The sequence below is a fragment of the Equus caballus genome, chromosome 1 (assembly GCF_041296265.1).
Source record: "Equus caballus isolate H_3958 breed thoroughbred chromosome 1, TB-T2T, whole genome shotgun sequence".
In the NCBI taxonomy this organism is placed as follows: domain Eukaryota; kingdom Metazoa; phylum Chordata; class Mammalia; order Perissodactyla; family Equidae; genus Equus; species Equus caballus.
The window spans coordinates 188778173-188801198 of NC_091684.1; the positions used below are offsets into that span (position 1 = coordinate 188778173).

The 23026-nt window shown below is 39.3% G+C and overlaps 1 protein-coding gene across 1 annotated transcript; it reads right to left on the bottom strand.

The window, feature by feature from the left end:
- Window positions 1–7658: 7658 nt before the first annotated feature.
- Window positions 7659–22954, bottom strand: TRAPPC6B (trafficking protein particle complex subunit 6B). Its single transcript, XM_001492574.5, has 6 exons — window positions 20028–22954; window positions 14029–14096; window positions 13154–13271; window positions 11532–11615; window positions 9803–9896; window positions 7659–8806 (listed from the first exon to the last, which is right to left on the bottom strand). The coding sequence occupies exons 1-6, from the start codon at window positions 20106–20108 to the stop codon at window positions 8775–8777; spliced, it is 477 nt and encodes a 158-aa protein (XP_001492624.1). The 5' UTR covers window positions 20109–22954; the 3' UTR covers window positions 7659–8774.
- Between the last annotated feature and the right edge of the window lie 72 nt (window positions 22955–23026).

Below are 23026 nucleotides of genomic sequence, written 5' to 3' on the forward strand. Positions count from 1 at the left end.
TTTTGTTCATATCACTTATAGTTTATTTCTATATCAGGTAGGAATGTTTTCTGCTTTAAGTAACAGAAGATCTAAGTAGCAATGATTTTTCAAATAGGGGTTTGTTTTTCTCACATAACAAGAAGTCTGGAAGACTGGCTACTGGCATCGGTTCAGTGACTTCATGGCACCAAGATCTCTGAGAGTCTTTTGGCCTTTCCCTCCTGGTAACAAGATGGCCATTGCAGTTCGAGGCAACGTGTCTGTATTCAAGACAGGAAAAGGGGGGAAGAAGGCAGAGCACTCCACCTCTGATCCTTTCTCATAAAAGCAAAACCTTCCCCAGAAATCCCCAGTAGACTTGTGTTCATCTGTTGGCCACAGGTGTATAAGATGATCACCTCCAGCTCTAAGAAAGATGGAGAAATGCAGTTGTAAGTCTTTCTAATCTTTCTAGTGGAAGATGGAAAAGGAAAAGAGGATTGGGAGTAACTGGGGATCAGGCAACCAGTAGTTTTGCTGCTAGTTATAAATGGAGCAGATGTAATTTTATATTTGAATCTTTTTGGTTGCTATGTCATCGTGAAGCTAATCTTTTTTTTTTTGAGGAAGATTAGCCCCTGAGTTAACATCTGCCGCCAATCCTCCTCTTTTTTTTTTTTTTCCTTTGCTGAGGAAGATCAGCCCTGAGCTAACATCTGTGCTCATCTTCCTCTATTTTATATGTGGGATGCCTGCCACAGCATGACTTGATAAGTGGTGCTAGGTCTAAGCCTGGGATCCCAACTGGCAAACCCTGGGCCACCAAAGCAGGGTGCAAGAACTTAACCACTACGCCACTGGTAGCCTAATAGTTCAAGCTGTGTTTTACTATAATTTAAACATCCTCTCACTGTTGGATATCTAATCCATAATATTTCTAATGTTAAACCTAGGAAATGCTGCTGTGAGTACCTTTGTGTACATGACTTTCCTTTCATTGACCAGAATTCCCAAGAGAAGGGTTGCAAGTCCTACGAGTCTGTCAGTTAATACTGCATTTGAAAACTTGGCTTAACTGAGGTTTTAAACTTAGGGATTTATTTCTGTTTCTCATGGAATGATTCTGGTGTAAGAAGATCAGGGCTGGTGCAGCAGCTCTACAGTATCTTAAATGTCCTGGGCTTCTGCCACATTTCTTTCTCGGCAGTTCCAGTGTGGTAGCTTTCACCTTTTTAGTCATGATATGGTCGTTTTATCTCTTGCCTCATATCACCATTCTAGGAAGGACTATAACGCACCACCCCTTCTTGTTAAAGGCTCCCCTGATATAGGGGAGCGAAGCGTTACAAGAAACCCTCAACTTATATGTCATTTGCCAGAGTTGTGACATTTTGTAATTATAAAGGAAGCTGGACACATTGCCACTCCTATCAAAAATAGTGTTCTGTTAGAAAAGAGGGGAGAGTGGATATTGGGTAGGCAGCCAGCAGTGTCCACCATAGAGAGTTCAGATTTCCAGCCTCTCCCACGACTAACTGGGTCACAGCCTCCCGTCTCTTTGCTGATGTGATGCTTGGACGGGGAGGGGCAGGGCTGACTTAATAAGGGTAAAGTGTCTGTTACTGGTTTAATTTACGTTTCCTCCGTGACTAGTGGCTGAATATGTAGTTATGCACTCTACTCACACGGAAGAATAAAATTCCTAAGGACTAGATAACAAAAAGGAAGGCCATTTTGCATGTGCAGAAGACAAGCGGTATAAGAAATCATTTTAATGCAGTTGCACCTCTGCTTTCCAGCAAGCTGTAAGATCTCTAATAGTTAACTGAGAACTCATATTTATAGTGACAACTTGGCATAAGGATACATTTCAGGAATGTAGAGACAAATAGAAGTAACAGACATTTTAAACCGCTAATGTAAGAAAGTATGCAGACTACCAGTGCAGCCTTAGGGCTTTTCAAGCCTTTCACAATTAAAAATAGCTTCTAATTGTAATGAGAAATTGAAGAGAAAAATTTCCCCAACTCTTAACACAAGTAAAAAGCCTTAAATTCATTGAGAAATTATACATTTTAAATATAGAATTTAGGGGTAGTTATTTTGAAAATTAATAGTTACCAAATGGTAGTTTATTCAGGTCTGTGGGAATGGTGACAAAGTAAATTAGACTACTTTTTTTTTCCCACATAAAAGTTTCATTACTACTTTTGGCCAGGAGAACATTATACATTTATTGAATTGTGATAATGCTGTTACTAAAATTGTATTCATTTCTGCTAATTTTTAAAAATAAGATTATTTCATCTGTCTCTCTTAAAGTAAGACAATTAGAGGCTGAATTAGATTAAAAGTGGTTCAGGTTATCTGTTCTACCATCTGGGACAAAGAAAAATGTTTTAGAAATTATTGAGAAAGATCGAGTTGACCTGTGTCCATACCAAGATTATATTTTGCTATTCATTTTACCAAATTCCCACCAAATCTCCAAAAAAGAATGTTTCCCAAATACTGTGCCCTAGAGTATTGATTTATGTGAGTTGTTAGTGTCATTGCTTTGTTTTGTTTTTGCTTGAGGAAGATTGGCCCTGAGCTAACATCTGTGCCAGTCCTCCTCTATTTTGTATGTGGGACACAGCCACAGCATGGCTTGATGAGCAGTGTGTAGGTCTGCACCCAGAATCCGAATCTGTGAACCCTGGGCCGCTGAAGTGGAGTCCAGGAACTTAACCACTTATCCCACTGGGCTGGCTCTAGTGTTCCTTGAAAAAATGGTATTGTGATCAAATACTAGGTTAAACAAAAAAGTTGATTATTGTTTGATTTTTCAGAACCTGTAGCATACCATTAATGTGCCTTAAAAATCTACAAAAGAGGCTGGATTTCTAAACTGTATTTGATCACAGTACTCATGTTTCAAAGAGCACTTTAGAAAACTTATAGGTTCTGTCCAGTTTCTTAACTGTGATGACTCCAAAATTTGTGCCAGTCCGTTCCTGCAGTCAGTTTGTTGCCTTCCCAGGCCTGAGTCGAGCTCCCATCCTACAGCTGCATTCTGGTGGGACCTGGAAACAGTTCCCTAGGTGGCCTTGGCTCTGGGATTCTGCTTCCCTTTAGTCACTGTATGTTGGGTTCTGCTACGGACTGAATCTTTCTGTTCTCCCAAAATGCATATGTTCAAATCCTAATTCTCAAGGTGATAGTGTTAGGAGGCAGGACCTTTGGAAGTGATTATTAGGTCATAAGGGCAGAGCCCTCATGAATGGAATTAGTGCCTTATAAAAGACACCTCCCAGAGTTAGCTCGTCCCCTTCCACCAAATGAGGACACAGTCAAAAAGCATCTGTCCATCTGTGAACCAGAAAGCAGGCCCTTACCAGATACCAAATCTGCTGGTGCCCTGATCTTAGACTTCCAGCCTCCAGAACTGTGAGAAATAAATACCTTGTTTTGTATAAGCCTCCTAGTCTAATGTATTCTGTTACAGCAGCCCAAATGGACTAAGACGGTTCTGATGACATCTCCAGTCCTAAATCCCCTTAATGAGGTTTGACTGCTAGACAGAGGGGCTGAGCCGTGTCATTATGGTTGGCATAAACTGCTGACTAAACAGTGCAAGTATGCTGTCCTCACAGCCTGTCAATCAGACAGCGTAGTTTTCTACTTTTGAAACATACATCTGCTCTTTAAAACCAGTCTATTCATTTAGGGCCCTTGATGACTATGATTAAGATAAAGTCATGCAAAAGGATACTGAAATCTAGGCTGCTTTCTAACTGCAAAAGAAGTATAAACCAAAACATTCCGTGTGATATTTTTGTTCTTTATTTTCATGTATACACGCAACATACACTGTGCTGTTTACATAGATTATCTCGATATTTACACCGATCCTGTGATTATCCTTTTTTTTTTTTGAGGAAGATTAGCCTTGAGCTAACATCTGCCAATCCTCCTCTTTTTGCTGAGGAAGACTGGCCCTGAGCTAACATCCATGCCCATCTTCCTCTACTTTATATATGGGATGCCTACCACAGCATGGCTTGCCAAGCAGTGCCATGTCCGCACCCGGATCCAAACCGGCGAACCCCAGGGCACCAAAGTGGAACGTGTGCACTTAAGTGCTGCGCCACCAGGCCAGCCCCTGATTATCCCTTTTCACAGGGGTTTTTAACCTGGAGTCCATGAATTTGGGGAAAAAAATTACCTCTCTCTTTTTACTATCTTCTTGTGACTTAGCATTTCCTTCAATTATGAATATAGGCAACAAACCATAGTATTCATCAATACCTGTGGCTTTGCTAGCATCAGAAGTCACAAATGTTTTCATATCAACTTATAGTTGCAGATATTTCAAAATATTCACACTATACTTCAAAATATGGTAGTTATTAAATTAAACCTACCTGTAGGTCATGTGAGATGCAGACTTCCCGTCTATAGCTTCTGGTGGCATGTGGGAGGCCAAGTAACAGGGCCGGAAGCCAACTCCAAACGTCACAGTTGTGTGTTCTCACAGTGGGGACCCGGCGTCCATCTGCATTCCTTTCCAGCCTTCCCTCCGCGTGCGGGATCTATACGTGGAGGGAGCTGAGTCACCAGACCGCCCACAGTTCAGCGTTCTTAGCCAAGCTAAGTAACAACAGCTGTCATTCTGACGTCTTTATAAAGAACAAATTTTAACTTTAACTTACCTATATTTTAATATATTGCCTTTTTAATGTATTAAAGCATACATGTCTCGTGTATGTGTGTGTGTGTGTGAGGAAGATTGGCCCCCGCCACATTGTGGAGGCATCCTCCCCCCAAATAGAGGAAGATTGGCACAGATGTTAGCTCAAAAATAATAATAATTAAAAAAATCACTGGTTTATCATATGCTCTCACCCCAAAAGGAAATATCTTTATTGTGGGGATGATTATTTTAAAACCCAAATAATATACAGCTAAAAGTAAAAAATCTCAGATTGCCTGTACAATTTACTTGTAACTTTCCAATCTCCTTGATAAAATCATGTATAATTACATTCATAATGTATATTTCTATATTCCATCTGCAGTATCCTGTAACAAACTTTTTCCTCTTAATACCAACTAATATCATTCCATGTAAGTAAATACGTATAGATCTATTTCATCTTTTACCAGCTGCACAGTATTTCCTTTAATGCCAGCACCATAATTAAATCAAGTGCCATCAATGAACACTTAACCAAATAGTGAAAATCCTTAAATATGCAAGTTCGTCTACTCATTTTTTTCCCAGCCTGAGATGTAATTGACATGCTATGTTGTGTAAGTTTGTGTACAACGTGATGATTTGATGTACATATATATTGTGAAATAATTACCACAATAAGATTAGTGAATACATCCACCACCCCACATAGTTACAGTGTTGTGCGTGTGGTAAGAAATTTTAAGATCCAACTCTCTTAGCAACTTTAAAATACGCAATACACTATTGTTACCTCTAGTCACCATGCTGTACATCGCATCCCTACACTGACTCATTTTATAACTAGAAGTTTGTGCCTTTTTTTTTTTTAAAGATTTTTTTTTATTTTTTCCTTTTTCTCCCCAAAGCCCCCCAGTACATAGTTGTATATTCTTCGTTGTGGGTCCCTCTAGTTGTGGCATGTGGGACGCCGCCTCAGCGTGGCTTGATGAGCAGTGCCATGTCCGCGCCCAGGATTCGAACCAACGAAACACTGGGCCGCTTGCAGCGGAGCGCGCGAACTTAACCACTCGGCCACGGGGCCAGCCCCTAGAAGTTTGTGCCTTTTGACCACCTTCCCCCTCCTTTATTTTCCTAGGTTAAATTTGTCAGTGGAATTGCAGAGTTAAAGGAGATCTGTTTTTTAAATTGATAGTGCTCTTTTAAGCTCAGCTATTCACTTCTCTCTGTGGTGTGCAATACAAATATTTTTCCCTATTTAACATTTTTATAGTGTTTTCTGCCATGCAGTTTTAAAAATTTTTGTCCTTAGTTTTTTTTGTGTGGTAAAAAACCCTTAATATGCTATCTGCCCTCTTAAATGTTTAAGTGTACAGTACAGTATCGTTAACCATATGCACATTGTTGCACAGCAGATCTCTAGAACTTTTCATCTTGCGTAAGTGAAACTCTCTACTGACCCAACAACTCTGCATTTCCTTCTCCCCCTGCCGCTGGTGACAACTTTCTGCTGCTGTGAATTTGACTCCTTTAGATGCCTCATACAAGTGAGGTCCTGCTGTTTGTCCTTCTGTGACTGGCTTATTTCACTTAGTGTAATGTCCCCAAGTTTCATCCATGCTGTCGTGTATGACAGGACTTCCTTCTTTTTTAAGGCTGAATAATATTCCAGCCAATGTATAGACATATTTTATCTATTCATCTGTCAAGGAACATTTAGGTGGTTTCCACCTCTTGGCTATTGTGAATAACGCTACAACGGACATGGGAGCACAAATATCTCTTAAAGATCCTGATTTCAATTCTTTTGAATAAATACTCACAAGTGGGGTTGCTAAATCATACGGTAGTTCCATTTTTTTTTCTTCTTCTCCCCAAAGCCTCCCCATTACATAGTTGTAGATTTTAGTCGTAGGTCCTTCTGGTTGTGCTGTGTGGGATGCCACCTCAGCATGGCCTGATGAGCGATGCCATGTCCACGCCCCGGATCTGAACCAGTGAAACCCTGGGCCACTGAAGCAGTGTGTGAACTTAAGCACTCAGCCACAGGGCCAGTCCCAGTTCCAATTTTTTATGGAACCTGTATACTATTTTCCATAGCAGCTATATCATTTAACATTCCCACGAACAGTGCACAAGGGTTCCAGTTTCTCCACATTCCTGCAAACATTTGTTGCTTTCTGGTTTTTTGTTTGTTTTTATATAATGGCCATTCTAATATGTGTAAGGTGATATTGCGGTTTTGATTTGCATTTCCCTGATTTGTGATATTGAGCATCTTTTCATATACCTATTGGCCATATTGTACATCTTCTTTGGAGAAGTATGTAGGTCCTTTGTCCATTTTTAAATTGGGTTCTTTTTTTGCCATTTAGTTGCAGGAGTTCTTATATATTTTGGGTATTAATCCCTTAATCAGATATAGGCTTTGCAAGTATTTTCCCCATTCCATAGCTATCTTTTCTCTCTGTTGATTGTTTCCTTTGCTGTGCAGAAACTTTTTAGTTTGATATAGTCCCACTTGTCTATTTTTGCTTTTGTTGACTGCACTTTTGGTGTCAAATCCAAGAAATCATTGCCAAGACCCTTACGAAGCTTTTCCTGTTTTCTTCTAGGAGTTTTATAGTTTCAGGTCTTAAGTCTAAGTCTTTAATCCACTTTGATTTTTGTGTATGGTGTAAGGGTCCAATTTCATTCTTTTGCATGTGGATATCCAGTTTTCCCAATAGCATTTGTTGAAGATATGATATTAATTATTTTTTTAGTTTTCCTTTATGATTTTCCACATTTTGAAAAGGCCTTCTCTACTACAAGATCATAAAACTAATCTCATATATTCTTTAGTACTTGATGGTTCTACTGTTTTACATGTAAACCTTTAAGTGTCTCCTCCTCCCCTGCCCCAGATAAAAGGAAATTCAGTTCTCTCATACTATTTCTTATATAACCTAATTCTCCCCTTGTCTCTGCTAAGAGAGACCTCTTTTTGGGTGCAAGTAATAAAATACACAACCAAAAGTAGATTGAACAATATAAGGAATTTATTATCTTACATAACAAAAAGTCCAAAGGTAAAGCAGTTCCAGGATTGGTTAATTCAGGAGCACAATTCACGTGCTTTCTCTCTGTGCATCCTGCTCTCAGTGTGATGGCTTTCATCTTCATGCTTGTCCTTTCATGTCAACAGATGGAAGAGGAGGTGAGAGACCTACTAGACGAGCACTGACCCCAACCCACTGAGAAGACAGGTTCAATGAATGTTGGCGGGACTAATCCAATTACCAACCCTCTGCCCCTGGGGAAGAGTAAAGAAGGGGATAAAGATAAAGATGTTAGACGCTTCACCAGCACTTCCACACATGGGGAGAGAAGTTGAAAGTCAAGACTGTAACAGGACTAAGTATAAAAATTCCTTCCTAAAATACCTAATATTCTTTGGCCCTGGAGTCAATGAATTCACATTTAAACTAATCTATATTTCACTTTTATTACATTAATCAAGCTCTCAAGGACTGAATTCTATTAAAGTAAAATTAAGTTTTTAAGCAATTTAGGCAGTCAGATATGATATATATATCACAACATACACAACACACACAAATCTATATACAGGCATAAAAATTTTTAATAGAAATAAATTATAAGCAATAAAATAAAAATTAAGTTTAATTTAGTGTACTGTTTGCTTTCTTAAATAACTAAAACAAAACCAAAATTTGTTCATTATTACACAAATGATTCTGAATGGTGCATACTTTTCTTTATGCTAATTTATCAACCCCTGAGTTTTGCTTCTCCATGTGTGTTAAATACACATCACTCTAAGCAAATCAGAATGTTGAAAATAAGGGTCCTCCATCTTGGTGTGTAGTTATTTGAAATCAGGTTTCATTCTGAAGAGTTTTAGTAAAGTGTATGTTATAGAATGTCTCTATCTGCTTTAACTTGGTCTGTATTAAAATGATAAAATACAACCTTATTCCCACTTAAGAGTGCATCTTTCATTATATGAGATAGCACATAGATTATATCAATACAAACGTCCAACCATGTAGTTAAATCATTGCTACGTGGAATACTTTATCCATGAATAATGTATCCTTTACACTGTTGAAGCCTTGCACTTCAGTATGTTCTACAGCTTCTGTATCATCACCTGAAATTTACCTAAAAAAGGAAACATGAAAACTCATTCTTTGATTTTAGGTACAAGGATAACAAGCCTAAACATCAATTTTCTGCTCTATTTGGGAAGTTGCTTCAATCAAGAAACTTGTGATGTCAATTTTTCACACTCTTCACAATATTCAATCAAGTCAATTCCATTTTTATGAGATGATTATCTGATTTGTGAATAGGTGCCTTTGTTTCTTTTTGTGATTCCTGCCTTTGGGGTATTTCATTGCTAGACATCATTGTGAAAAGAAAGGAAATAGAATGATGTTCAAGTCAAATTTATTCTTGGTTGGTAGCTCTGGTGAAAAGATCTTTGAAAAGGGTATAGCAGTAAAAGTCTACTTGGTTTTATCTAGCTTTATATAATACATATATATCCTAGAAAACTGTTAAAACATTTTCAATGCGATAGAAAAATCTGCTATCTTAAAAGAATACTGCAGAGCCAGCCCCTAGTGGTTAAGTTGAGCGCTCTCTGCTTCAGTGGCCTGGGTTTGGTTTCCAGACGCAGAACCACACCGCCTGTCTATCAGTAGTAATGCTATGGCAGTGGCTCACACAGAAGAACCAGAAGGACCTACAACTAGAATACACAACCATGTACTGGGACTTAGGGGAGAAAAAAAAAAACAGAGAGAGAGGAAGAGTGGCAACAGATGTTAGCTCAGGGCAAATCTTCCCCAGAAAAAAAACAATAGTGCAGAAAAATTTCCTTTAAAAGTTAAGAATCATCCTTCAAATTCTCATAAATTTGAATTTCTTTAGCACATTTCTTAAATCATTGTCCATTATGAGTTAAAAAATAATTGAATATGAATATAAGTATGCTACATATTACTACACCAAATGTTAAAATTGATAAAAGTAAAATGGGTTTAGCATTTTCAATTTCCTCTAAGTTAACAAAAACAAAAAACAAACAAAAAAACACTAGACCTGAAAAAAAAATCACTAAAAACATTTGCAAGAAATGTGAATTCAACTTACAGGCAGGCATTGAAGACACTTCAGCTGTCACAATACTCTTTATCCCCAAATTTGATAAGCCACCTCTGATTAAGCCACATGTAAATGCTAAATACTAAAAGGAACAAAAAATGTAAAAAATATTAAGGATTTACTAAGATAGTAAAGCTATTGATAAACATGACATTTGTTAAGCCTGACTATGAATAAGTCATTGCTGTTTAAAAAAAGGGTTGTGGAAGAATTTTTCAAATTACTGAAAATTCAGATTGCTAGATTTCCCACCTCCTTGACAAATAAAATATGGCCACATGATTTAAGCTTGGCCAATTGGGTGCTCCAGTTCAGGACTCCTGAATCTAGAGTGAGTGACAAAACAAGCTGGAAGCAGGTTAGAACTGGCTCTAGAAGCAGCAAAGGCGGCCTGCGTCTAACGTCAGTGCTGCCCGAAGGATTCTAACCAGACCGTCCCTGTGGAGTGATCTGGGCTGTCTTTCTGGCTGCCCTAACCTCCCATGGTTCCTGCCTATTTTCTGAGCCTTCCCATCAATGCTGTAAGCCAACTAATATTATTCCATTCAATCAGCATTGGTTTCTGCTTTCTACAACCAAGAGTCTTGATTTGTTCAAGACTTATAGCCTGCCACAACAAAGAATTATCCAATTCAAAATACCAGTAGCGCCAATACTGAAAAACGCTGTCATACCGAAACAAGGAAAGGGAATGGGACTGAGTTATAGCAGAGTAAGCCAGGATAAGAATGGAACTAAAAATGAATAATCCAAGGAATGCTTGATTATCTACATTTTTTTGTACTGCATGATATTCAACAACACTACACATTTATGAGTAATATAGAATATTATTTTATAATTAATATACATAAACGGGTAGTGACATGTAATTATATCTGGAGTCATGAAAGTCTGAGCTAGAAGAGATTGTTTATAATATAGGTATTATTATAACCAATTTTATTAAAGAGGAAACTAAGATCCAGAGAGGTTATATAACTTACCCTATGTTACCAACCTATAGTTGTGGAGTTAGCTTAAAATCTAGATTTATTTGGTCCCAAGTCCATGCTCTTTCCACTATACCTATACTGCCTTTGTATTACATAATTTAGGTATGGACAAATTTTTACAGACAAATAGCCCAGATATACAGATATACTGCCCCAGATATTAATCACTTCAAAGGAACCCTTATATTAAAACTTGTCAGCTTTCTTTAATACATCTGATTTACCTACTGATTCCTACCTGAGACCAAAAAACAAAAACTATATAAAACCCAGAAACAAAGATATACTTAACATAAAACATGTATTCTGAGAAATAAATGTTAACTATATTAAAAAACTTTTTTAATTTGCTAAAGGAGATTGTAAACATAAACTCTGAGGTGAAAATCTGCACAGCTAATACTAGTTTTATAAGCTTGAGTAGCTTTTCTGATGTACCTATGCTATGTCCAAGAATCTACCATTAATCTACACTTCCATGCCATTTAGTGACAGTGTTTCTTTACTGGACTATCATAAGCCAATTTAGCTACAGGTTAATATAAGTTATTTTACTATAGTGAACATCTTTTTCCTATTTAATACAAAAGTGTTTAAACAAATAAAAAAATACTTTAAAACCTATTTTAAAATAAAAGTCTGTTGTGAGTGGCATTGTACTTTTCCATATGGTTCTACCTTTTTCATAACAGAAAACCTCAATCTTCTATTCCATTAAATACCTTAGAAGCATGTTCTAAATACTGTTTTCCTGCAGACATCTGAGTGAGCAGACGAAATTTGTTGTCCTGAAGTACATAGATGCCCTGTTCCAAAAAGACAAAAAACATCCAAAGTCAGTGTAGTCTGTAATCCTTAAAAATGATCTCTTCCCTTCAAAACGATTTAAGAGTTTTTTAAAGTTATTAAAACTCTCCTTTCCATTGGTCAAATTTTCTTTAAATGAAAGAATTTTGCAATGTTAAAGCTGAAGCGGGGGCCAACCCTGTGGCTGAGTGGTTGGGTTCGCGCACTCCACTTCAGTGGCCCAGGGTTTTGTCCGTTCAGATCCTGGGCGTGGACACGGCACTGCTCGTCAGGCCATGCTGAGGCGGTGTCCCACATGCCACAACTAGAAACACTCACAACTAAAATATGTGTACTGGGGGGCCTTGGGGAGAGAAAGCAGAAAAAAAAAAGAAGGTTGGCAACAGTTGTTAGCTCAGGTGCCAATCTTAAAAAAAAAAAAGCTGAAGGGTTGTTCAGTATTTTGTAACACTAATACGTATTGAAGCTTTTAGATACTAAAGAGACAAAGATGCATAAGAAATAGTTCCTATCCTTAAAGAACTCATAGTCAAGTGCAAAGGAATGAGAAATATATGTCCAGGTGAAATTAGCAGTTATGTATTATTAACTCATATCTAGAAAGCCAATAATCAGAGTCACTCCTTCCTATTAGCATTTCAAGACTTTCCAAGCTAAGGCTGACACTGTTATATAAAAAACGAATTCTATTGGTATTAGATACATTATTTTCATTTTTTTACTTAATCAAAATGCCAAATCCACTCTAAATATTTTCTTGAGTTTTATAAAGTAAATCTATTTAAATGCATAATTTTCCATGCAATTTTTATATTTTTTATATTAAAATTTTTTTAATTTTCTTTTTAAAGATTGGCAGCCGAGCTAAGAACTGTTGCCATTCTTCTTTTTTTTTTTTTCCTGCTTTATGTCCTCAAACGCCCCCGTACACAGTTGCATATCTTAGTTGCACGTCCTTCTAGTTGTGGGATGTGGGACGCTGCCTCAACATGGCCTGATGAGCAGCGCCATGTCCGCGCCCAGGATCCAAAACCTGGGCTGCTGCAGCAGAGCATGCGAACTTAACCAATCAGCCACGGAGCCGGCCCCTATATTAAAATATTTTAAGAACAGAAAATATGACAGCAACTAAAGAATGGAAAAGTTATTTAAGAATCAAATATACTCCAGAAATTAGACATCAGAAATTATTCTAAAGACATAAATGTGATATAATTGTGGTTCTATGTATTATCAGCACTAACTAATAACAACTAAGGAACCAAATCCTAAAGCCTTTATCATTCTGACATTTGCTACTTTTAAAAACTTAACTTATTTAACTAGGGGAATAGAACAGCTATCATTACTGATAATTGTCCTTGTCTTTATTCTTAATTCCTGATCAGAGAAAAAAGTAATGACATATTCTTAACAAACAGAAACATTCCATAGTTGACTAGAAATTACATAAGTTTTATATAATAAGTAAATCACTAAAATAGGACATTTATATTGTTAAAGGACTTAAAAAATAGGCCTTAATTTATCCAAATACCTGATGATTTGTCCTTAGATTGTCGATTTGTTTCTTGAACACTGTAGTCCAAAAATCTTTACAAATGAACTTCATGATATCTAACTCATCTTTGAACCTTGCAGTATCTTTTGTAAACCTAAAAAGATCAACTAGAAGTAATACAGTATTTTTCCTCCAAAGAAAGCAAGAGGAGCAAATTATTCACTAGTTTCCAAATGCCAGAACAACATGGAACATTTACTGACAGTCATAAAGTGACAAGCACCAAGCAAAGTAGATCCCATCTCAATGGATTCACATTCTGTTAGATGATTACGAGGCTAAAATTAGTCTAATGGTATATTCTAACAGTAAGCCACAATTTTAGGTACAATTCATTCTAGCACATTAAAAAAAAAACAAAAAAACTGAGCATGATCACAATACTGTTACATAGAATATAATCAGAGTTGAACTATTCAGATAGAAAGGAATACTAAAAAGAATTGACCTATAAATTTGAAGATTATTATATGCATAAACATAGACTCTAAGGCACTTCCATCCCTATGTGTTTAAACAAAATTCCATTTAGGTCAAAGAACCCATTAGACCTTAACTACGAAATGCAACACTATTTTAGATAGCTGTTTCAGAACACCAAAGTTTTCAGGAAAAAATAAGTCTAAACATGTAATATATATATTTTATTCAAATATTAAAACATAAAAGTTGGATAAATGAGTTAAAATAGCATCAGACCTCAAAAGAAATTTCAATCTGTGAATTAAAGGACAATAAAAAAAAATTGGGAATTAAAATTAAGGTATCTCAAGTTTTATGCAATCTTTTGAAATGGATCATCTTTGTTCATCACCTACCTGGAAGAAAATTTTCAAATCCATACTGCTCACCTTTCTATCAATCCTTGTCCCACTCGAAACCCCATGTTTTCCAGCTTAGTAATACAGCGTCCATTTTCCTATTTTTAAAAAAATAGTTTTGAATACTGTTAGATTGCCAGAATGTTAGTACTCAAAAATTGTTTTACGATGTTGGCTAAAAATATTAATGTAAATATTTATAATTTTTTCACTAAAACATTATAAGAAAAAGTGAATTACAAGTCATACTTGAATTTTCTTAGTACTAATATTTTCATAAGACAATAAGATATACAGGGAAATGTTACTTATTATTACTTTTCAAAAATGCCAAAGCCTCTTCCTAATTACTCTTCTCTCCACCTTTTTTTCCCATTTTCAAGTATTCTTCCTCTCTCTTTAGTTATAAAACTGAGGTCAAAGCTATCACCTTTGACATTTTTCCGTCAGCCATTCCCCTTGTGCTGTCACTAAATTCTATTGTTCCTTGCTTCAAAATGTCCCTTACAGGCATCCAAGCTTTCCAGTTCCCAGTGTGTCTTAGTTGATGGCCCCACCATCCTATGCCTGCAATCATGCAATTGCTTTACTCTTCCTTTGACAATCTCACCTACTCTTAAGGCCTTAAATACCATCCCTATGCTGAAGACTCCCCAAATCCGTTGGATGCCCTACAAAGCCCGATACCATCCAGACTCCTGTATCTCTCTGGCCTCAACCTCCTATTCTTCTCCACTCACTCGGCTCCAGCTGCCTGGTCTCCTTGCTGTCCTTAAACATGCCAGCCACACTCCAGTCTCAGGGCTCTGGCATAGGCGGCTTCCTCCCTTCAAATCTTTGCTCACATGTCGCCATCTCAATAAGGCCCATTTTAACCATTTTCTTCAAAACTGCAACATCATTCCCTTCGGAAACTCTCTATCCTAGTGATTCTCAAAGTGTGTCCCAAGACCAGCAACATCAGCATCACATGGGAGCCTGTAAAAACTGCAAATTCTGTAATCCCAACCCCAAATTCTGAATCAGAAACTGTAGGTGTGGGGTCAGTAATCTGTGTTTTAAGAAGCCCTCTAAAAGTGATTCTGGTGCCCTAATCCATTTCCCTGCTTAATTTGTCTCCAAAGAACTTCACCATTTAATGTCCTATACCTTTCACCAATTTTATATTGCCCATGTCCCTCCACCCCCACCCTCTGCTAGGATACTGCTCCAAGAGGGCAAGGATTTTTATCTGTTCTGAAGCCTCTTTGTCTCCCACTAAGAAGTACACCACAGGCCTCATTATTTGCTGAACTTTGTTCTAAGGAACACTAATGGGGCTGTGACTACTAAATCTGTATTTCTAGCACAGACTTCATTGGACATAGGCACCTACAGGTCCCTTAGGTCCCTCAAACTAGGCATATTTAAAATGATATTCACTATCTTAATGTCCTCAGCCTGCTCTGCCTCCAAAAATCTTTGACTTCATTAATGGCACCCACCATGCACCTAGTTACCCCAATCAGCAAACTTCCATTTTCTTCACCTCTTTGCTCCCCACTCTGCACACACACTGCCGTCCTGTGGAGTCTATGGGCTACACGCTTTTCAAAACCCATCTGCTCTCTCCATCCTTCCTGCGTGAGTTAGCCCTATCATTTCTCTCCTGGTTTTCACTTAGAGCTTGCCAACCGATCTCCTTGTTTTCTCTTCCTCTGATTTATCCTCTGTATTTCTGATACAGACGTTCTAAAAAACAAATCATATTATTTCTCTACTAGACCTTTCAGCACCCCCTCCCCTTTCCTCAAAATTAAGTCCAAACTCCTTAGCATGGCATTATCTGCCATTCCCTGGCTAGGTAACCGATTCACTAACAGCCACATATCCACAAACATCCTTCCCTCTCCCACTGTGAAACTTCTGCAGCAACTCCAGAGTGACATGCTTTCTTCTGCCTCCATGCCTTTGCACATGCTGTTCCCTAGACTGCACATCCTTTAAATTCATTCAAGTATCACATCCTCCCGGAAGCCTTCCCTGATATTCCTTTGGGCCCTATGCTCTCATAACACTCTCCACATACATCTAACATTGTACTTATCACTATCCTTGCTTTTTCTGTTATTCTCCACACTCATTCCCAAACATGCCCAGGTGGAATGAGTATCCTTAAGTTATGATGCTCTTTGCGGAACAATCTGCTCTTTGTAGAATCACTAAGAATATACTAATTAGCAGGAAATATGCTTATAATGTAGACATTCTCAAATCCTAACTATGATCACATGAGCTTCTAAATTAAGCTCTAGTAAGTACCTTCTGAGGTTGCTACTTGTTCATTCACTTTGGCATCTGTGAGTGCTCTCTAGTAGATACCAAATTTTTAAGAAAAATTGAACTTGGGAATATCTTATCCATTAACTTTTTAAACACTATTCTCTATAAACTGGTAAATTCCCAATTATTCAGTTTTTAGAGATTTGGTTCTTCTTCAAGCATAGTTTGAAAATCAGTGATTTGCAGGGTGAAAACATTGGTTCTTTCCTTTATTTCATTTCAAAACTTATGACTTTATGTCTGAAAAGATACATAAAAACTGTTTCCAGATGACAGGATTATGGGGATTATGTGTCTTTCTTTTACTTTACTTATTATGAAAAATTTGAAGCACACTCAAAGTAGAGACACTAATACAATGAACCCTCAGGCACCAGATTCCAATATGGATTCTAATGATCAAGACTTCCACATGACTTTTTAAAAATCCTTTTTGCTTATAGGCACTTTCAAATTTTTTCCCCACCGTAAACAACTGCAATAGGAAAAGAAAGTTATTTTTAGGTTAAATGATTCAAAACTTTTAACAGCTCTGTTTTGTTTAATTGAGGTTACTCCATTGGAAAAAAAGATTTTTAAAAAAGACTTCCCTGGGCAAGAGATGGAAGAGGGAAAGAAAGTAGAGAAAGGAGAATGAAGAGAACTGATTGTGCATGTGTGTAGGGGGCTGGGGTTTTATGATAAAAGAGTAAAAGAGGTGTGTTGCTAGTGATTCTTTGGGGAAAAGGGGAAAAAGAGGGCAAAGTCTGCACAAACAGCAAATGTTTGCTACTTAGCACTTAGCACGGATGCTAAGCATTAATAACTACTGGTTGTTGATGATGATAAAGTCAAAAGATTGCAGCTTGGAAAAAATCTCTATTACAGATGCGTCTGAGTAAGAATAGATTTGCTTCATTTCCAACTCTTGTGATGTCTTCATAACAATATCTCCAAATACATCATGCCTATCTGCCATAGACTGAACATCCGTGACCCCCCAAAATTCATACGTTGAAATCCTAACCCCCAATGTGATGGTTATTAGAAGGCAGGGCCCTTGGGAGGTGATTCTTTCATGAGGATGGAGCCTCAAGAACAGGACTAGTGCCCTTATAAAAGAGACCCCAGAGAGCTAGCTAGCGCCCTTCCACCATGTGAGGACCAGCCAAAAGACATCCGTGTATGAACCAAGGGCAGGCCTTTCTCAGACACCAAATCTGCGGGCGCCTTGATCTTGGACTTCTCAGCCTTCAGAACTGTGAGAAATAAATTTCTGTTATTTATCAGCCACCTAGTCTGGTATTTTGCTATAGCAGGCCAAATGGACTATGACACTATCCTTCTAATAGTTTACAACTGGCAGTACCTTTTCCTGGATATCCTACAGGCATCTCAAAGATTCAACCTGTCCAAAATAATTCTTTATCTTCATCTCTTTCTTCTCTCTTATGCCCTTTCCTTCCAACCCAGCTGCTCAAAGTAAACACCTGGAACAATTTTCAACTCTCACTCCTATACCTAGCCAAGTCCTAGAGATTCTACCTCCTCTCTCTCAAACCATTCTCTCTTCTTCTCTCTATCCTTGTCTTAATTCAGATCTTCATCATCTCCCGCCTGGACTCCTGCAATAATGGATCTTCTCACTAAAAGGATCTTCCCCCTGCAGCCCAAACACTGGGATATCTTTCTAAAATGCAAATGGGCCATGTTGTTTCCCTCCTTAAAAATCTTCCACTGAGAATGGTGAAATCCTTTACTCACACAACGCTCTTTCTAGCTTCAGCTCTCAATACTTCTCACTCTCTGCCTATTCAATATAGTCACGGTGCTATGTATGCTTTAGCATACAGTAGACCCCCTTATCTGTGGTTTCACTTTCCACGGTTTCAGTTAGCTGTGTTAAACTGTGGTCCAAAAATATTAAATGGAAAATTCCAGAAATAAACAATTCACAAGTTTTAAATTGTGTGCTGGTCTGTGTAGTGTAAGGAAATCTCAAGCTGTTCAGCTCCGTCCAGCCCGGGCCTGAATCACCCCTTTGTTCAGCGGATCCACGCTGTATACGCTACCTGCCCATTAGTCACTTGGCAGCTGTCTGGTTTCAGACTGACTGTTGCCTAACACAGCGCTTGTGTTCAAGTCACCCTTATTTTACTTAATAATGGCCCCAAAGTGCAAGAGTACCAATGCAGGCAATTCGGATATGCCAAAGAGAAGCCAAAAAGTGCTTCCTTTAAGAGAAAAGGTGCAGGTTCTGGACTTAATAAGGAAAGAAAAAATATCATATGCTGAGGTTGCTAAATCTTTGGTAACTTTTATTACAGTATATTGTCATAATTTTTCTATTTTATTAGTAGTTGTTAATCTCTAACTTATAAATTAAACTTGTTTTTTTTGAGGAAGATTAGCCCTGAGCTAACATCTGCCGGCAATCCTCCTCTTTTTGCTGAGGAAGACTGGCCCTGAGCCAACATCTGTGCCCATCTTCCTCTGCTTTATATGTGGGACACCTACCACAGCATGGCTTGCCCAGCGGTGCCATGTCTGCACCCAGGAATCTGAACCAGTGAACCCCGAGCAGCGGAAGCGGAACGTGCGAGCTTAACCACTGCGCCACCAGGCCAGCCCTAAATTGAACTTTATCATAAGTATGCATGTATAGGAAGAAACATAGTACATACAGGGCTCGGCCCTATCCGTGGTTTCAGGCATCCCCTGGGTGTCTTGGAACAGATCCCCTGAGGAAAATGGGGGACGACTGTATTTAAACACACCACACTCTTTCATCCTTCTAGGCCTTTATGTTTGCCTAGAATGCTTCTCCTACTCCCACTTTCCAGCTCTTTTTCAACAGCATTATAGAAAGGGCTTCTGACTTGAGGATGACTTTGGAATATCTCATTTATAAAATCTGTTTCAACTCCATGATGCTATACCTAATTACTACTCAATATGTTCACTATTCATGGAAGCCCTATTCCCCAACAACTGTGAGGCAGGGGTTTCATCTTATTCATTTAGCACAGCGTCAGGCCCACAATACACACTTAAATATTCTCTGAATAAGTCAATGAGTGAATGAGGACTCCCACGTTTTAGAAGTAACCTCCAGAGGATGGGGCCATTCTTTCGTTCATTACCATATCCCCAGCACCTAGAACTAGCTCTGACGTTTAATGGGCACTAAATATTTTTTGAATTTATTAAATCTGTGTTTCCTAACTATAGTAACGCCTGCAAAGTTTCCTCTGCTTTGACCTCAAATCTCATCAACCTTCTGTCCTCGAGGCGCGTGGAGTGGTATCCGGGTTAGGGATGAGGAGAGAGGGACAGGATTCTCAGGCTGGACAGCCAGCGGACGGCTCGGAGGTGCTGGAAGTGACAGCAGAATTAAGTAGTGGTGCCAAAATCAGCTGTGCAGTTAACCAGGCCATAAATCACGGTAGGGACAACACTAAAAGTAAGAAAATCTGTGGCCTGCAGGACCCGGATATGGGAATGGGCAAAAAAGTATCAGCTAGTAGAAGGTGCGAAAGAGAGGAGGATGCCAGAGACCGAAGGCAGCTGACAGGTTCCAGAGCTTTGGATCTCTGGAGGCGGACCAGGCTGTCTACACCGCGGGAGGCGTTGGGGGGCGATGGGACAAGGGTTGAAGGAAAGAACTGAGGGGATACGAGGAGTGTCACCGCAAAAGGACCTCCTCAAAGGCGTGTGGCAGCACTCACCACCTCCCCCTGCTCCGCGGACTTGTACACTCCAGACACCATCTCGTTATGCAGCAGCAAAAACAACGCCTCGTCCGCCATTTCCTGCTTATTCTTCTAGGCTCCGGTGTCGGCTCCCGCCGGGGCCCGGCTCCGGGTTCCGGCCAGCGCCTAGGCGAGCTGGACCGCGCCGCCAAGCCCGGAGGCCGCAGCCCGACCCTCGTTGCTGGGAGACAGGAATTCGCTCGGCTTCCGGAAGGCTGGTCCTGGAGGGAGCCCGGTACCGGGACGAGCCCACCCCAGGGCCACCCAGCCCTCGGGCCCAACGAGACAGTCTGACAGCAGCGGGAACCTACTAGAGCCCCCGGAGACCCGATCCGGCCCCGGGGCGGGGGTCGAGAGAACAACTTCCGGTCCCCTCTACCCCGGCATTCCGCCAGCTCTATGATCACAGAGTTCCTCCTCTGGGTGGACTGCTGGCGCCCAGACAGGAGGACAGTTCCTCTCGCCTATGATGTCGCAAGTGGCGGGTGGAGGGTAAAATCAGACAAAAGGAGCTTCCACTGCCATCTCTGTTTCATTAGCTATGAATTAGAACTGACATGAATTTTTATTAGCTTCACCAAAAGCTTCCACTTCTGCTGTATGTTCAATAAGAAAAGTTGTAAAAAGAGTGAATAAATCATCATATTTCAGGCTATAAATTTTAGATATATTGAGAAACTACCCCAATCCATTTTGGATTAAGCCTGTGAATGCAAAAAGATTTAGAGCCATTTTGGCCACCAGGAGGTTTACTGGAAGTGGGGTGTGAGGAACAAAGAAAACGGACTAAGCAAAGAACAAGATGTATTCGAACCAGAAATTAGAAATTAATCAGAGGATTAGGTGAACAGAAAAATGCTAAAGACTTCAGAAAGCGACGTTACTGTGGGATGGAGTTCATAATCTATCCCAGATATGAGACACAACTCCTACAGAGGTGCAAATACATATGTTAGCTCATACGCACCTCTTAAATTTGGCAAACTCTGGCTTGAACGTGTTGCTTAGCCCGTGATTCGTTCTTTTCTTAGTAATTCGCAAAGCAGATTTTTTCCCAATTAATTCATTGCTTTCCCTAAATTAACATTGAGTTTCCTCAAATTGTTAACAATAACCTCTCAACTCTTCATACCCTTTCAGAGGAATTTAAGATCATGTTCCATAATTGGAATTATGGCAGCTTTTTTTTGACATGTTTGGATGTAATTTTTTGATGTTTGAATCAGTTTCTTCGATCATCACATAAATCGAGCATAAAAGTTCCACGTAAGCCTTTGAAAACACTAAGTAGTGTAAGTTTGAAAAGTATTTTGCAACCACAATCTTAATTTTTCCAGCACTAAAACTTCCTGTATGCAAAATCAAGTTTTTATGTCCTGATTGCATTCTCCCTTCATCACCACGGTCAAGGAACAGAAGTCCAAGCCCATTGAGGTCAAAGAGTAAGGAACTGACCAAGTTGCTAAGGTTAATTTCTCAAACTACAATAACAAGGGGTTCTCAGAATATTTTGGAGAATAGAGGGGAAACTAATATTTATTGAGCACTAACTAAATGCTGAATGCAGCATCCCACTGATTGTCCTCAATAAAGCAGACCATGTTAAATTGCCCAGGATCCTAATGATAGATCCTGTGGAAGTAGGAATAGATCCTATATATTTTTGGTTAACTCTAAAAGCATTTTCCCATGGAAACACTGATACACTTGGTGGTTAGGATGTACTATCACCACACTCTCATGCTTTCCGTACTGCTTACTACACAGGGTTGTGATAAGGGTCAATAAGACTAAGTATGCTCACAATCAGAATTAAATAATTGTCAACTCTCGTCCCTCTTACCCAGCTTTACTTTTTCTTTTTTTCTATAGCACTTCTCGATTTCTTACATGCAATGTAATTTGCTTAAGTTTATCGTCTGTCTCCACACTCTTCCTGCCACCAAGCTCATTGAGGGCAGAGATCTTTACTGTACACTGATGTATCCAAGTGCCTAGAATAGTGCCTGGCACATAGCAGGCGCTCAATAAATATTTGTTGAATGAATGAATGAGTACATGACTGATCTTTGCTCCCTAATGAGTCTACGAACCCCACTGAAGCAGGACCACAGCTATCTTGTTCTAGGCTTTATCCTCAGAACCTAGCTTACTGCCTCTATACACTAGGAGCTTTTAAAGACAGTTGGATGAATTAACAAGGGTAAGTCCAGTTAAATATAGTTGGCTCACTAATGCTTAGTTCAAGGAGGATGCTTAGCTGACCGATGGAGGATGAGAACCCAAAGATTATACATAACATCATTTCCGTGTGGAAATGCTCTCTGAGCTATAATTTGCAAATATATTTCTGGAACAAAACCGGTTCTCACGTTGGCAGTGCAGGTAGAGCGGAATGAGAAGCTGGATGACACTCCCTCACATACACAACTAATAATAGTGCCCCTCGCCAAACCCCATCTTAAACCAACCAGCTCTAGGCCAGGTGTAGAGGCTAGGCCTGTCTCGTCTGTCTCACCGTCGCTTCTTTCTTCTAGTACATCCTTGCACAGGGTCTGATCGGACGGCGATTCCCGGCTGGTGTGACCTAGGGACGGTTACAATATCTCCAGACTCAACGTCCTTATCAGTAACAGCAGGCATTTTATTCAAGCTTTTGGTTTGTGAGGGATAAGGCACGTAAAGCGACTGACACAGAGTACAGAACAAAATAACTGTTAGCTATTACGGTTAATGACTTTTCCTGTTCCTTCATTCTTTGCTTCCCTCTGCTCACTTTCGGCTCACCTAATCGAGGGAAGCCTGTGCCCCGCAGCCCCTCTCTGAGCATGCGCACCAACAGAATGGCCGCACCCTTTCCTAATCAAATCATTTACCGGGGAAAAGGGGGAAATAGCTCGCCTCCATCCCACCCTGATGTGGTTAGGCAGTTAAAAGAGTTTAAGGCCCGTCATAGCACAGGCTGAAAGGGCCGG

What these genes read in the sequence shown, in the direction of transcription:
- TRAPPC6B (XM_001492574.5), bottom strand. Translation starts at nt 20,108, where the DNA reads ATGGCGGACGAGGCGTTGTTTTTGCTGCTGCATAACGAGATGGTGTCT. An exon ending in CCGCGGAGCAGGGGGAGGTG is followed by an intron (nt 14,097 to 20,027) that starts GTGAGTGCTGCC and finishes TTTTAAAAATAG; the next exon opens with GAAAATGGACGCTGTATTAC. An exon ending in GGACAAGGATTGATAGAAAG is followed by an intron (nt 13,272 to 14,028) that starts GTGAGCAGTATG and finishes TGATCTTTTTAG; the next exon opens with GTTTACAAAAGATACTGCAA.